This window comes from Monodon monoceros, unplaced genomic scaffold (genome assembly GCF_005190385.1).
Source record: "Monodon monoceros isolate NGI ecotype Baffin Bay Population unplaced genomic scaffold, NGI_Narwhal_1 Super_Scaffold_6, whole genome shotgun sequence".
Classification (NCBI taxonomy): domain Eukaryota; kingdom Metazoa; phylum Chordata; class Mammalia; order Artiodactyla; family Monodontidae; genus Monodon; species Monodon monoceros.
The window spans coordinates 17,439,436-17,456,211 of NW_021703783.1; the positions used below are offsets into that span (position 1 = coordinate 17,439,436).

Genomic DNA, 16,776 nt, shown 5'->3' on the forward strand with positions numbered 1-16,776 from the left:
AAAATTTTTTTTTAATTCATGAAAGACACCAATCTACAGATTCAAGAAGCCCAAGGTATAACAATTAGGATAAAGAGAACTCCATACCTAACACTTCATAGGGAAACTGCAGAAACCAAAGACAAATAAAATAGCTCACACACAGCCTGAGGGGAAAAAATAGACAAAGTTCAAAGGAACAACATTTAGTCTAATAGGTTATTTCTCAACAGTCGCAATGAAAGCCAGAAGGCAGTGGAAGGGTATCTTCAGTGTGCTTAAAGAAAATAACTGCCAGCCCAAAATATCTTTTAAAGATAAAAGAGACTCATTTGCAGACATGTAAAAATAGTTCACCACCAGCAGATCCACCAAGAAAAAATACTCAAGGAGATAACTCAAGCAAAAGAAAAACAATCCTAAATGGAAGGTCTAAGATGCAACAGGGAATGAAAGCAAAAGTAAATGGATTAGAAACATACTTTAGAAGAAGATGTAACATGTCTTTGTAATAACTTTGATATGGGGAGGTAGAATACCATATCTGGAAGAAAGAACTGGATACAGCAAGTATCACTTATTAAAACAGAAAAGACCAAAGAAAGAAATGGAGAAAATCAGCAGTTCAATTTGGAACAAGTATGAGATGCCTAAGAAAATGATGTGTAAAGCAGACAGGAAAGTATATGGGTCTGAAACTCAGAAGAAAGTTCTGGACTAGAGCTATAAATTTGGGAGTCCTAGACTTACAGACAGCATACAGACTTATAGGGGTTGACGAGTTCAACTAGGGAGAAAGCTTTGAAAGGGGGTCCAAACTCACGGCTCTCAAGGAACAAGAAATGAGGAGGAATCAACAAGGAGACTGAAGACTATACATAAAGGTAGGAAAAAGGAGGAGGTGTGGCATTGTGAAGTCAAAAGTTTCAAGAAGGAGAAAATGATCAAGTGTGTGATTATTGCTGAGATGTTAAGTAAAATGAGGACAGATATGCTCAATGGATTTGGTAGCCTGGTAGTTGTTGGTGACCTAGATAGCTGCAGCTGTTTCCTGTGTGCCAACCACAATTTAGCATTTCCTATTCCAGTACACTTTAAAAGGAATTCTTAACAGCTAACTGAAGTTGTAAAGGAAACACCACATAGCACTGTTCTTAAAAAGACGAAAAAGTCAATTTCCACAATGTATTAGATATTTAATGTCATTAAAGCATACTGAGTCACACCCCCAGCCTGCAACAGGTTAATTAATAATCCTCATAATAATACACATTTGTACAGAATTTAAATGTTTAAAACTGCTTTTGCATATAAACTTATCTGAGTTTCATAAAGAGGATATTTTTCCCCCATATTTTCCATACAGTAAAATAAGAGGTTCAGATAGAATTGCCAAGCCTGCCCAGGATCACACAAGTAGGAAGGAGCAGATATATGAAAATACGTCTATTTGACTCCATACCCTATACTCCTTCAAGGACCCCAAATACCGTCTTCACAAACATACCTTGCTTGAATGAGACAACCTTTTCCAATAACTGCTGCATCCATTGGGAGGTCTATAGTTGTAAAGAGAACATCGGGAACTTTTTGTTTCCTGCAGTTATAGCAATATGTGAGATGGGCTGGAAATGGCATATTCAGTTCATCATACGGTATATGGCAAAATCCACAGCCTGCAGGCAAATTTTCTTCTAGCCTATTAAGAATACATTAAGAAAAAAAAAGTTATTCTTGAAAATTCTATGCATTTTTTCAAAAACATATATTACATATCCAGTACTTGTATACAAACTACACCACAACTTCAACCATAGTTAAGTACCACTATGACTGATAAGAAATGACCAGGAAATCAGAACCATGCACTGTGCTATGAAAGAAGAGGCTTATACAAGTAGAGTCATTTTGCATCAATTCTTATGTTTGATGACTTATCACCTGACAAAAACCACTACCATTCCAATGGTTTTTCCTTTGGGATACAACATAAAAACAAATAAGCGTGACATTTTTTTACTGTGTGACAAAGATAACACAAATAAAATCACAAAATAATTCCTAAGAAAAAAAGCTTTTTAACCAACCTAACAATTTGAAAAAAATCTATGGTTAAAAACAAATCTATTTAAGAGGAAAAAATGTAAGTTAAAGCTAGGCATATTCTAAAGTTTCTATTTATGATGTCTGTTTTAGCATTTCTGTGAAACCAAAACACCTGTGTTTCAGAAATGAATATCCATCATACATAAAGCACAAATGAACAACCCACAACCTCCCCATTCATTGTAAAATGTCTGTTGTATTGTGCTGTTTATGAAATCATTTTAGAATGATTAAGTATTTATTCAGTCATTAAATATGAGGAAATGAGGAGAACAGGAAGGGAAACAGAGGGAAGCTCCATGGAGAAATCCCAGCTTTCACACAGCCACATCTTCTATGGCTCTGGTAAGATGTGGGTTCTCAAATCCCTTTCATCTAAAGCAACCCTTTAAAAGTTGAAATTTGGCAAGTAGACACATTAAAAAGGGAAAAGAAAACTCATACAACACCTACCAGGAGTCAGACTTTCTGTATTCTTTGTATACATTATTTTACTGAATTTTCACAATAACCCTCTAAATCAAATTAAGCTTCTCCCAGATATTATTCTTTTATTGTTGAGATGGCATTCTCGCCTATTAGAAGTAACAGGGGAATCAGACAGATCTGGGCAGAGCCGTGTGACTCTGAGCAAGTCATTTAACCTCTCAGAGCCTCCTCTATAAAAGTGCAACAACAATATCTACCTAGAAAGGGTCTTTTTTGGTTTTTTTTGAAGATTAAGTTAAGAAAACTATAGCTAAATACTCACACCCAACAGAGGGCAACAAAAACTAGTTCCACTTGGCCTGAAACCAAGCTGAGATATTAAGTAACTTGCTCAGTCACACTAAGTACTAAGTAGCAGACCTCAGATTTTTATGCCAGTTTGTTTGAATCCAAAGCCCATGTGTTACAAGGGGGCACAGAAAGATGAAAACTGGGGCAATTTTTAACTAAACACCTCACAGAAATTTGAACATAAGTGGTGTAACATCATAAGGCATAAAAAATAAAAGTGCTAAAATTTATGAAAGCATTTGAAATATGAAATGTACAAAAGGCATTATCTTTGAATACTCATACCCTAGGGAATTTTTTCTTCCTTCTACTCTCCTACATTTTTCGAATTTTCTCTAGTAAGCACTAGTAATTTCATAGCAGAAAGAAAAAGACATTTTCCACTTTTACAAGTAGGGATGGTATCTGTTGCATCAGTCTGCCATTCAAGAGAGCTCACTGTGTCCATCCAAGCCACAATACCGAAACAACCAAGCTGGATGGGAAAGGCTGTTTGTTTAATTAGGCTTCTATCTAGTGAAGAATGGCATCTATTAACACAGGTGAGAACTATATGACAGGACTGGGACAACTCACTGGCAAAGTCAGTTTTCTCAAAGGAATATTCCAATTGTTCAATATACTTCAAAATGTCCCACCTCCACTTTCCTATTTACCATGACTTCTAATGCTCAGAAATATATTATGGTCAAAACCCATTTTTAATACTGACAAAAGAAGAAACTAACCAAGGTCTTCTGTGTGCTTACCAGAGCTAGCATATCTTTCTTTGCTATACAGAGACTTGCAAATTTATTCTAAATTTGATCACATACAGAATTTTTTTTGCTTTTTTCCTTAATATACACTAATACATTAATACCGGGGGAAAATAAATATGCATAGTGTAGAGCAAGGGGTATTTAAAATTTATATTATTTGGGCAAACTCTGGTACCAAACTAATAGTTTTTTGTATATATATTTGATAACTTCATCGTTTTATGGAAAATACTTATGACATTTATGGAAGCTAACAGATTAAAGGGACCAATAATCAAATAAACCAAAAAGTAATCTCATTTTACCTAATGCTTTCATTTTTGCTTTCTCTTTCACATCTATTAAAGTTATATTTCATGAAGCTTTTATAACATAATTGAAGCTTTTATACATAATTTTCGGATAACATAGTATTTTGATTGTTTTGTAAATTAAGAATTTTATGAAAATTGTTTCATGACCTTTTCCTGTTTTGGAGGTAAGAGAAAGGAAAAGGAAAGGAAGAGAAAACTCAAATAAAATAAATTATTTCTATACTGTAGCAAACAAAAAAATGTATACTTGAAATCCTTCGATTGGTAATCATATGTGTAATTTATCAAGATAATAGAAATAATGATGTGTCATACAGTGCAGAACCCAACACTTCTTTGTTGCTATGGATTAAGTAAAAATCAGTAAAGTGCCTGGTCCTGATTTCAAAATTGCACACCTATAACCCACCCTCGTAGAGAAGGACTAGCCCAGCTCTGAGAGGAAGGAAGTCAACCTCTCCCTCCTCTGCCCTTAAGGAAAATAAGCCAGGCTGTCATGACAACCTCTGTTCCAAACAGCCCTCCACGGTGCCATCCTGCAGAAATCTAGGGTTCAGTACAGCTGCTGTGCCGGATGCAGATAATATACAGACCTCCTCACTACAAAAGAAAAAACATAAACAAGTTAACATTTTCAGGGAATCTAACTTTGGAAAATGTTAACTATCAAAGTGATACAAGGGTGACAATTTAAATTTAAAGTTAGACTCTACTAAATATTAATATCACAGGATTACCTCCTAAACCTAGAATAGAAAACAGAAATAATGTTGTTAAAATGGAAAGGATAAGAATTCTTTCTTATTTAAAAATTGTAAAAGATAAAGCATAATATTAATGCCAACTGATTCCTTTATTTTGTTTTTTGTTTGTTTTTTATTTTTTTATTTTTCCATGGAAAGGCATTTTATTTCTAATATAGCAGTGTGACTCCTTTAAAACATGGTAAAGCTGATAAAGACTGGAATGTTTCAAAATATAAGTAGTAATAAACTATATTGCTGAATCCAGCAATAACCCATCAAACTGTATTAAAATACCCTTTAAATGTATACTGAATTTTATTAAAATTATTCTAAAGGCACAACTATGTAAATATCTATATTGTTATAGCTTAATTCAAACTTAATAATAAAAAGATATCTGAAACAAATAAAATACAAAATAAACTAAACAGAGCTTTTGGTACATCATTATACGTACGATAAAAACTGATTTTCAAAAGAATTCTTTGAAACTCTTGATTACATACCACCCAGCTTGAAAGCCAAAAAAATTAAACAATCAACATAATTATTGAATGAGATCACCCAAAGCTAGTGAGAAAAGTAGCAGCCTCGGGACGAAATGCTGGAAACAAAGAGTAAATGGACCAGAAGAAAGGATATAAAAGAAATGGTCTGTAAGAGGCCAGGCTTACAATGTTTAAGTGGGCACTGAGAACGTCAGAAAAAGTAACGGGGAGCCACAGAAGGCGTCAAATCAAGGAGCTACAAGAGCAGGTGTGCATTTCAAGGTATGCGTCTCAGGGAACTGAATCCAATAATAGTAAGTAGGACGGGTTAGAACAGAAAAAACTGGTAAAGACCCGATTTAAAGACAAAGACATTTTGAGGTCTAGAGGGAAAAGAGAAATTTGTATCAGGTGAATGCAAACTTCTAAGTAAATTAATTGAACTCATTTCTATAGACTCCTGCAACTGTGATTCATCTCCAGCCACTGATCTACACCTCTGGCCTTCTCCACATGCTAGTCTTTTCGCCTTGAAAACCCTCCCTATGCCTTTTCTCTTCACTGATATAACTCATGCTCATCTCCCAAGATTCAGTTCAAGCTTCAGTTACTTCCTTAACACTTTCTTCCAATCCTACTTCTAACCTCCAGCCTTCTGAGATCCTAAAGCATCCTAGGATGTCTCTATCATAAAATATATTATACTTGTCATAATTCTCCAGGAGAATGTGAATCTGATGGCAAGAACTATGTCTTTTAAAACCATATCCCTAAGACCGGAGAGTGCATGACACGAAATCCATGAATAAGCAAGACTACCTGGGGAGTAAGGCAGGATAAGCATAACAAAGTTAGTCGTTTAACAAAAGGAGAACAGCTACTATGGGAATAGAGCAGTTCAAGGGTATCATACGTGGTCTGCAAAGGAAAAGAAAGGGTCCTCAGAAGATGAAATAGCATGGCTCTGTAACATCCTCACTTACTACAGTCTAATCATTTTTTCTCCAACAAAAATGATCGCCACCACCACAAGAGAGTTATCCATGTAATAGCTGGCAGTGAGAATTATCCAACACAAGGTGGAAAAATAAGACAGCAGAAGGTCACACAGTTTCTAGATGATATCCAACACAAACTTCTGAACGAGCGGAAAGTAGGGTTCAAGGATGGCAGATAGCAAGTAAAGTCAGAACCTATGTAAGGAACTGGGAAAACTCTTGGTTAGGATAAGGGTCAAAACAAACTAGGTGTAAATGAGCAAATGGGATGGGTCGAAAAGTATTAAGTTGTGATCCAAGAGGGAAATTTTATGGTTTCAATTTTTTGTTTGTTTTTTGTTTGTTTTTTTGAAGATGTTGGGGGTAGGAGTTTATTAATTAATTAATTTATTTTTGCTGTGTTGGGTCTTCATTTCTGTGCGAGGGCTTTCTCCAGTTGTGGCAAGGGGGGGCCACTCTTCATCGCGGTGCACGGGGCTCTCACTGTCACGGCCTTTCTTGTTGCGGAGCACAGGCTCCAGTCGCGCAGGCTCAGTAGTTGTGGCTCACGGGCCCAGTTGCTCCGCGGCACGTGGGATCTTCCCAGACCAGGGCTCGAACCCGTGTCCCCTGCATTGGCAGGCAGATTCTCAACCACTGCACCACCAGGGAAGCCCTATGGTTTCAAATTTTTAAAGAGAAGCAGTTTCAAGCGACAATGAGGTCCAAAATAAGGCTGAAAGTCACGTGGGGATAGAGGATTTGAGAATGAGAAAGTACAATGCCAGGCTGTTAGAAGAGAGATAACCTTGTTTAACTGGAGGAGATTGGCCAAGCAGTAATGAACAAGGCAGAAGAAAGTTTTGGAGGTAGAAAATTCTAAACTGTGGAATGTCATGGATGTTAAGGAGGAGAGGCTCTCCAAATGAAAGGTAGGAGAAAAGTGGATTGAGAACTAGGAGTATGGAAGTCCCCTCCTAACTGGGTAGAGTTAGAAAGGATGATTTGTTGGCAGGAGAAAGTTAAGTTACAGTTAGTAAAAAAAAAAGGCAGAAAGAGTTTACAATGAACTTTAAAGACACATGGCAAGTTCATTTACAATAGATCAAGGGTTCCAAAATCCCAAAGGAAGGAGTTAGTGGAGTCACAAACTGGAGTAAAGTAGGCCTAGAGTTAATACTTGCTATGTGCCAGTATTATATTCTCATTTAATCCCTCAATAACCTTAACTGATAGGCAGTTATTATCTCCACTTCAGTGTACAAACTGAGGCTCACAGGAGTAGAGTAACTTTCCCAAAGTTTCACATTAATTAAGTAGCAAAAATGGCATATGAACCTCGGTGTGATATACTCTAAAAAAGCCCATGCTCCTGGACCACTCCACTATTCTTTTTTTCCCTGTATCTGCATAAAGCTTTCCCCCTTTCAGATGACAATCTGTAACCTACAGCATCTAGAAAATCAAGTTGTTTTCATTTACCAGATGCTAGTTGATTCACTGTAGCCCACTACAGCATGACAGCCTAATGCTTTGGCATGTGATTTTATTTCTTGTCTGATTTCTGCCCACCACGCATCTCGAGTTTCTGGTTCATCTGAAAAATAAATTTTAAATCAGTTCACTACTCAATAGCACATTGTCTATCTGAACAAGAAATGGTTAAAGTAAGCACACTCTGGAAGGCAAAGAAGTACTATTCTACAACAGTTTTTAAAACTTCACATCTTTAAAATGCTACTTCTCAAAAAGCTTATTAACATTTTAATTTAATGCTACTTCTCAAAAAGTTTAACATTTTAAACTCGATTGCTAGAAGATAAACCACCTAGTTCTATTTGCTTTATTACTTTAAGGGACATCTATAGGGAGGTATTTTATTATATACAACTTGAAAGGTAGACCCAGAGTTTCCAGATTCCAATCTTAACCTAAAAGGACATCCTATGTCTCACCTCCCTGAGTGGATACCTTATGAGTTATATCCATAAATTTAACTTAAATTCTGATTTCATTTCCTGGTACCTATTTTTTATAATGCGCTATATTCTGGGTTCTTTCCAAAGCAAAGATCTGTCAATGTGAAAAAGCAGAAAGCCATCTGTAGCCATTCTTCTAAAGAGATGTGGGTCCTGAAGCAAAGTGGCAAGAAATAAAGGGACTGGCCAATGCAAAATAAGGAAAGCAAATACATTTAAAAGATTAATACAAAGAATCTGGTTAATGTTTATAAGGACAAATTTCAGATAGAACACTGTAACTCCATAAATGGCTCTTTAGAATCACAGAATTGCATTTTATTACCATAAGGAGTCCAATATTGCTTGTAATGGAGCATTATAGATGGAGCATCTGTCACACATACTTCCTAATCACTTGCATTTAGCTGCAAACTGCTGATGAACAGCAGCTGCATATATAGTAACTTTTTAAGTGCAAAGATGTTTAAAAAAGAAACGGTCTATGATCAGCATATCCTAATTTGTTTCTTTTTGTGGCAATTCCGTTTGGGAACAATTTGGAATAGAGAAAACAACTCTAAATAATATGCTAAGTTCTTACTGTAAATTTTCCACATAAAAGGCACTATTAAGACTGAAAATCAAACAATCCAAAAGCCTTCTTTTTGAATTTCACTACTTACGCAGTTTTCAAATACGTTTTTCAAAATAAGTAGAATAAGCAGAATCATACTCACTAGTGAAATACTGAAGACAGCAAAGTAAAGAAAGGTTAAAAGGCTTGGTATAGCTCACATTCCTATGATCTCCTCCACAGGGAGGAGATCAGCAAAGGGGAGAAATGAGGAGATAAAAGCCAGAACTACAAATGATGCCAGCCAGTTCTTGATTTAAAGTTTTGGATCCAATACAGAGCTACCTTAAAACTTTCTTTCAGAAGAAAAGAAAGAAAGGCAAACTCCAGGAAACTCAGGAAAAGATCAGAGTACGAGATAAAATAAAGAAGGAAAAGAAACAGAAACTACTACAATATGGTGTCAGCAATCAATATTATGAATTAAGAAATGTGTGAGACAATTAGGCGGCCCTATTTTGCACATACGCTACTATGCTAAAGAACTGCTTCATATTCCTAACTGACATGTAGACGCCAACAGCACAAATACACTTTCAAATCCATTCTTTTTAGGACATACATGTTTTCAGACCAATTTGGATATCTATTTAACATCATCCTTTCCTAAAAGGGAAATTTTATACCACTAAGATGAACTATTATTCAAGTAGTTGCTCAATCTATCAAAGTACTTATGATTCTTTGAAAATAGGTATCACAAATAAGAGAAACATATCTCAGTTTAGAAAATAATTATTTTCCTGAAAAACTATGTAAAACAACAAGTCTAACTTTTCTAAAATTTAATAGTAGAACATGCTATTTACTTTTTACATCATCCCAGTATTTACAATACTACTTGCTAAACCAAATAATCGTACACTACATTTTTAGATTTCTCGCATTAGGTTTGCCTACATATTGCTGCAAGTAATACACGGTAGCTTTTCTGTTTTAAAAATGAATTTTACAGGAATTAATCCTCAATATTGTTGTTTAAATTAATGAAAAATGGAGGAAGTTACTTATTTTAAGTTCAAGATCTATTTGTTTAGAAAGGCCAGCATGCCTAAATGGAAAAATATGTAATAATAATTACTATGAGATACATGTAACCACAGAGAATACAAAGTTTTTTTACATCAAACTTACCTTGGTATAATACATAAAATAATCAGATAATTAAACCAAACACTATGAAAGAATAAGTGGCTGATTAAAAAAAAAAAAAAAACCAAGAAAAAATGCTGAATGCAGCGCAAGTAGAGCATTCATTCTCTTCTGACAAGTTCACAAGCAGCCTTTATTTTTGACACATGAGCCACACAATTACACATGGGGATGCCACTGTTGTACTTAATAAAGTATTTACAAGCTTAATAAAAGCTAAAGAGTTACATAACAGGGGGGCTAAGGAAGCAAATGGCATATGTCCACACTCCAAAGAATTTCTTAAATTTGGTTTTTGGCTAAAGCAAAAGCTCAAAGAACGAAGGGTTTTGCAAAGCAGATTCAGCAGACAAGAGCCAGAAACAGTGGATGTTTTGGCGCATGCTTGGATCAGGTGACAGTACAGACTGAAAACTATGGCAGCTCACTGAAATGGTTACAGAAAGTAATGGCCCTAGATTCTAGGTGAAAGCAAGGCAAGCATACAGTAGGAAGCACTTAATCACAAACTAGTAATTGGATTAACAATAATTACCTACAACTGTAAGCAAGAAGTCAAAGGAACTTTTTGGCTATTAAATTTAGGGGTTAATTAAGATAAAATTAGGATAAATCAATTTATTTAATATTACAGAAAAATTAAATTTATCTTCAAAGCCTGTTTTATACTTAATGCCAGAGATGAGCCAGAGAAAATTCAAGTAGTAATCATAACTCAGCCTAACTTATTACCACTGAAAATTCAGAAATATCATAGTTGCCTAACTTATTACCACTGAAAATTCAGAAATATCATAGTATTTAATCCCTATTAATGGAATTTTTAAAGCTTAGAAACAGCTAATTACATTTCTTACAGGAAACACACTAGTGAATTTGAAGTGTTTTACTCACCCTACAAAAGTAAAAACTAAGGATTTAGCATACTAATATAAAAGGCAAAACAAAGAGTCCAGCTTAAAAATTTGCTGGCAACTATACATGCCATATATGAAACTGGATACAATCTGGTCACTTGAAGGATATACAGCTGAGATGCGAGGGTTGCAAATAAACATTTCAGAGATGTCAAGAAAAAAATATTTTCACTTTAAATACCATGCTCCTCCCAATAATTTATAGAATTACTTATAATTATAAAAAGATTATCATTTTAGGAGATATTAAAAGTTATATATTTATACAAACTATATTTCATACTATTTTGTGTTTTTCTTCTAAGGGTCAAAACTCTTCATTGCTAATATCACAAATCTTTTACTATATCCTTTTAATTGTAGGCATGAACTGAGCTCTAGACCTCACTGATGCCTTTTTTAGGGGTAATGTCTTCATGCCTGGGTTGACACCACAGTCAATTCATTTTACTACTGTTACTTGTCTAGAGCATGGCCATAGCTTGATATCTTGCCATCGTTTTAGCATTTTATCTTGTTTTTGAAGTACAGGTGACACTGGTAAAGATTCTTAAAATGACAGTAATAGTTTACACCTCAAAAAGTAAAGAAATGAACAACTCAACATAACACGCTTTTATAAAATGAATCCCTTTGAGATTTTAGGCAATTACACACTTGCAACTAAGAAACGCTGACTACCTAAAGTGTTCAATTTAGTTCTATTTTTATATAGCTCTAGAAGAGAATAACTCTGTCCTTGGGAATCTTTTAATCTAGTTGAAAGAAAAACAGGAAATGGATAGTTATTCAATCTAATTTTTAAATAAGCAAGAAAGATGAAGTGTTAGGTAGGATTTTCAGTACAATGATAGTGTACCTTGTTAACGGACAGCACAAAAAGCTACATTCTCAAATACCTGAAATTAATATTCCAACCCAAAACAACCTTTTGAAGAAGATATATTTCCCCTAATGAAATAGAAATTAGAGAGTTCAGGTTCAAGGGAGTATACAACCTTAAACTGGATGGTGATTCAGTAAAGACTAAAAAGAAGAGTCTCATTATAGAAGAAGTGATGTGCAAAGTCAGAGAAAACTTCAAGACATAGTAATTTAGAATGTTAGGATGGTGGCTGGGATACAATCCATGTTGGATCAAACTGGAGTCTTTATTATTTGTAAAAAAAAAAAAAAAAAAAAAAAGTCAAATATGTAATCTACTCCTTGATTGTGAAATTTCACTCTTTATACATAATGTAACTGGCGACCAGTTACATTATTTTATACAGAGAGAGAATGATATATTACATTTACATGTTACATTAAAATAATGTAACAGAATATCCAGTTACACTTTACATATACATATATATGAAAAGAGTGAAATTTCACACTTAAGGAGATTACCCATCTGACTTTTTTTTTAACAGTAAAGAATGAAAAGTAATGAATATCGTTACATTATGTATAGAGGGAAAATTATGTATTACAGTTATATGTCACATTATAAAGAAAAGCTCACATGTCACGCATGCTATATTTATGCCTTCTTGAACTCTATATATCTATTTCCTGAAAACCTTATTAAAATACTGAAAACCAAAAACTGCTTAACTACTTTAGGCTTAGTTTGCACAGCTGCTCATGAGTGTCTCTCAGACATAGAAAAATAATAATTGCTGAGATTATCAGCAGAATTCAAGTTCCAAGAAAGCCTATCTCCATTTAACTAACACACACACACACACACACACACACACACACACTCACAGAGCAAAATAGTATAACAAAAAGCCTTGACCAGGTATGTAAAAAGGATGAGGATTTACACTGGATGAACACTGGTGTTCCCAATCCCCAGCATTGTGCTCAAGACATGGTGGGCACTCCACAAACAACCACTGAAGAAATATTTGCATGATCAGACTGATATGTATATTCTATAAATATTTCCTTATATATCAGCTGACTCATATTTTGTTAAAATTAAATATTTTTAAAGCAGTAACTATACATTTCTTAGGTTTTAACTATTATTTTTTGCCCCCAAAATAAAGTGAAATTTCTGAACAACTACAGTTCTAAAAACTAACAAAAAAGAGTAATATTTTCTAAATTCAGACCACTAATCTAGAGCTTGCATTATCACTAGCCAAAGTTCATTTACTATAAGATTGAGAAAATTTTCAGCCTAATGTCTTAAAATCTACAATCTGTCTAAAACTTAAAAAAAAGAAAACTTTTTAGAATATTCTCAGAAACAAAAGAAAAGTTAGTTTCAAACACCTTGTTTTACTAACTCAGGACTTAAAAACACTCTTAAAAATACTGTCTAAGTTTATAAGCTATTTCAAACTAGTACTTTTCAAACCACATTATATAACTACTTTATATTTCCTCTTGTCACTTCCTGAAAAAATTATCTAAGCTGACAGGCATCCTACACAAGAAAAAATAACAAATTTCACTCAACTCACTGAGACTATTACTAATTAAGAAACATGTATGTGTGAGCTATTCAGAAATAATTTTAGTGGTAAACTCAGAAGAAAAAAAAAGATCATAGCCATCTGAGAAACAATAAGCTCAGGCTATGAAAATTTACTCTTAAAAGTTTACAACTGAACTTTCAAATAGACTTGAGTTTCCACATGCCCCCTGGGATGTCAGACTTCTAGACATGTGGAATAACCTTAATCTATCTTTCTCTCTCAGCTGAAAGTTGCCAAGAGCCTGTTTCACTCACCACATCCTACTAATCACCAAGTCCTGTGGATTTTACATTATAAATAGTTCGTAAATTTATGGTTACGAGTTTAAGTCCTGAAGCCAAAGTAGTAAGGTTGAAACTCTGGCTCAGTCACTTTCTATTTTACTTTGGGGAAACTGCTACATTTCATATTGCTCATCTACAAAATAGGAATAATGCCTATGTCAGGGTTGTGTTTTGAGGATTAAATGATCTACTACCATAAAGCACTTAGAAGAGTATGTAGTACATAGTAAGTGCACTATAAACCTTTAGCTCTCCTGTTACCACCAAATCCTAGGTCACTTATCTGGCCAGTACCACTGCAGTCTACTAACTGGGCTCCCTGTCTCTAGTCTCGCTGCTTTTAAATCCATTCTCCAACCTCTAGTCAATGATTTAATGCAAATGTGGTCATGGGCTACCCTGTCTTATTCCTATGCACCTCCTGCTCCTGGCATGTCACATACAGATCCGCAAATGTTACATCCTCCTTCCTAGCAGCAAGATTCATCTTGTCTTTCTCAAAGTCTGTTACCAGGCCAAGAAAATAAGAAACAAGGTAAGAAAAGGTAATAATTTTTAAATAAATTATCAGATAATGAGTTCCCTTCTTCCTGCTCTATAAAAATATTTTCTATCACTTGTAGTTAACACAAACTAAGACAACAAAGCAGGAGAAAAGGGGGCAGGAAAAAAAAGGTAAACTAACAAAGACATTCTAAATTAATGGCAAAAAACTTAAAATAAGTATGAAGTAGCTATGTAATAAACATCATCAAATGAGTAACGGCTAGGATATTGTTTTGCACATGCTTGAAGTTTCAGAACTACATTCAAAGAATGTATTAACATGGCTCCAAATACACTGTCTGAAATATAAATCTGCGTGAATCTCCCATATACCATCCAACACTGAGCTCAAGAATTACCACCTCTATAAGCTTCCCTGCCACATAGCGTTAATCCTGCCTTCCTCTTTAACTCTGTATCTTGTATCACTCCATAACACACAGTAATCCATTTACATATTCTTCTATCCTCCCAGAATATGAGCTTTCTGAAAATAGGAGGACTGGCACCTTTGCACACCTATTATCTAGTGAACTGTATGGCACAAAATAAATTCTAATAAATGTGTGCATGATATATCGTATTTCATGAAATACTATTGTGTGATATAAAATGTTCTCCTATATTTTTCCACATTTTAATGTTTCTGAAATAGGAATGTCTAATAATTAGTAAGTATGTTTGACTACCATGTGTTCCCTTCTCTTTTCTCTTGGAAGGCATCTAACACCTGGTATTCAGAGGGTCTAGAAAATACAATATTGATGAACAGTTTCTAGCATTAATAGAAACTGTATCAACAACTACTTTTCTTACTGATGTGGTCAATGCTCGATTTTCTATGGTAATACAGGACAGGAGTGGCTAAATATTCCCTAATGATGGAGAAAAATATATAAATGATTTGAATATATTTACCAAATAAATCACTTTTTTTCAGAATTATCAAGTTATTTTTCTGAAACTAGTATCTGAAAAAACCTGGTTTCTGAATATGTGCCAACTATTGGAATCAAAAGATTCTAACACCTCAATCAAAAGCATACAACTATGAGCGCATTAAACTAAAAGCGTCATCTTTTAATACGCTATAACATATCCACCTTTTCTTTCTTATACTTACTACTGGACTTTATTTTAAATGATGGCAAGATATACTGCTTCCTCAACCATGTTTTTCCTCGCCAGATTCTGTAATTCTGCTTACATGGGACAAAGTCTTTATTATGTCTACAAGATTTAACTTTTGCCTTTTCCACTTTTCCAAAACTGTTCTATCATTTAATACATCTCTCATTCTAAACATATTTGCCCTCACAAGGTTTCAGGCTCCTTAAATTATTAGTGATTTATGCCCTCAATGTCCTGTTCTCATGTAATTAGCCTTTTTCTCTGCCCACTACCCTAATCTGCCTATGTTTTAAAAATATATTCTTATTTTTATTAAATGAATCCAGCAGGGTATTTTTAATTTCTCACTAAAAATTAAGTATAAAGCATGACATTACAAATGATTAATTCTAATCAATGTGATAACATGCTGGCAAAAACGTGGATAGAAAATAGAGGTAATTTCCCCAAAGATTTACCAATTGATGTCGGTCTAAATCTGCAAAGGTTGGACTTGATCAGATTGTGTGCTAGACTGACTTTAGGTAAATCTACATGATGAACATGAGTTACTTCATAGTCAAACATGCACTACTTACATCAGAACTTACATCCTGGACTCCTAAGAACAAAAAAAGTTTACAATATTGAAAAGATTATGGGATATTATCTCAAATGCTAAGCCTCCTGGTGTTTCTGTTTTTCTGTAAATAGATGTACTTTCTGACGCAATTAACTGAAAAAGTTCTATAGGAAAATACCAGTTTCTGATACTAAATCAAAATGGCTCTAGTACTTAATTTAAATCTAAAATAGAAATAACATAAAAATATAGATATTTATATTAACAGAACATGCTTTTAACAAAAAGAAAAATTGCCTTTGACTCTAAACCACATCATCAGCTGTAAAGCTATCTTAGTTTAGTTTCTTTAAAAGCTACAAACTATATTCATATGTAAAATTACTTAAAAAGAAAAAATATATTCTCATGTCGAAGGGGAAGGAGGAAAGCTTATGAAAGCTGTTAATCCCCCCAAAATCTGCTCTTACTTACCAAATTTTGGAACACTCTAGAATTATAAATAAAAATGCTAAGCTATACTTTTATAATATTTATAGAACACTAAATATATTATAATCCAATCTCAATTGAAGTTTAAATATACTTTACAATTATTAAACTAGTCATTTAATACTTATACATTTAACAATTAATATTTCCTTAATCACAAACCTAATGCCAGTGTCATTTACCTGATATGAAAAAACTGTCCAAAATGTAATAAATATAATTTAAAGTTATCATTCTGAAAGTTAATCACCTAACAGAAGTCATTCATAATTTATGGTATTTCTATGGTTTTAATTCATTTTAGTTAACACATTTTTATGTTTGCCATTTCCATGGAGATTACAAAAGTTATCACATATGTATTGCAAAATGTATCTGTATAACTGAATTGACATTAAGCCTATTTAATCTAGAACATTTCTAAAAACTTCACTGAGCTGCCATAATTTTTGTCAGCATATGTAGTACTGAA

The 16,776-nt window shown here is 34.0% G+C and overlaps 1 protein-coding gene across 8 annotated transcripts in view; it reads right to left on the reverse strand.

The window, feature by feature from the left end:
• The window catches only part of C2CD5 (C2 calcium dependent domain containing 5), an 82,704-nt gene that overhangs the window by 28,568 nt on the left and 37,360 nt on the right, over positions 1-16,776 (reverse strand). For all 8 annotated transcript variants that reach the window (XR_003791046.1, XR_003791047.1, XM_029204826.1 and 5 more), the window contains exons 11-13: positions 7,634-7,748; positions 4,445-4,540; positions 1,487-1,678 (exon numbers count right to left, since the gene is read on the reverse strand). Coding sequence is in view for 6 of the 8 variants with exons in the window: in XM_029204826.1 (XP_029060659.1) it covers positions 1,487-1,678; positions 4,445-4,540; positions 7,634-7,748 (403 nt within the window). In the remaining 2 variants the exon portion in view is untranslated. The remainder of the gene's footprint in view (positions 1-1,486; positions 1,679-4,444; positions 4,541-7,633; positions 7,749-16,776) is intronic.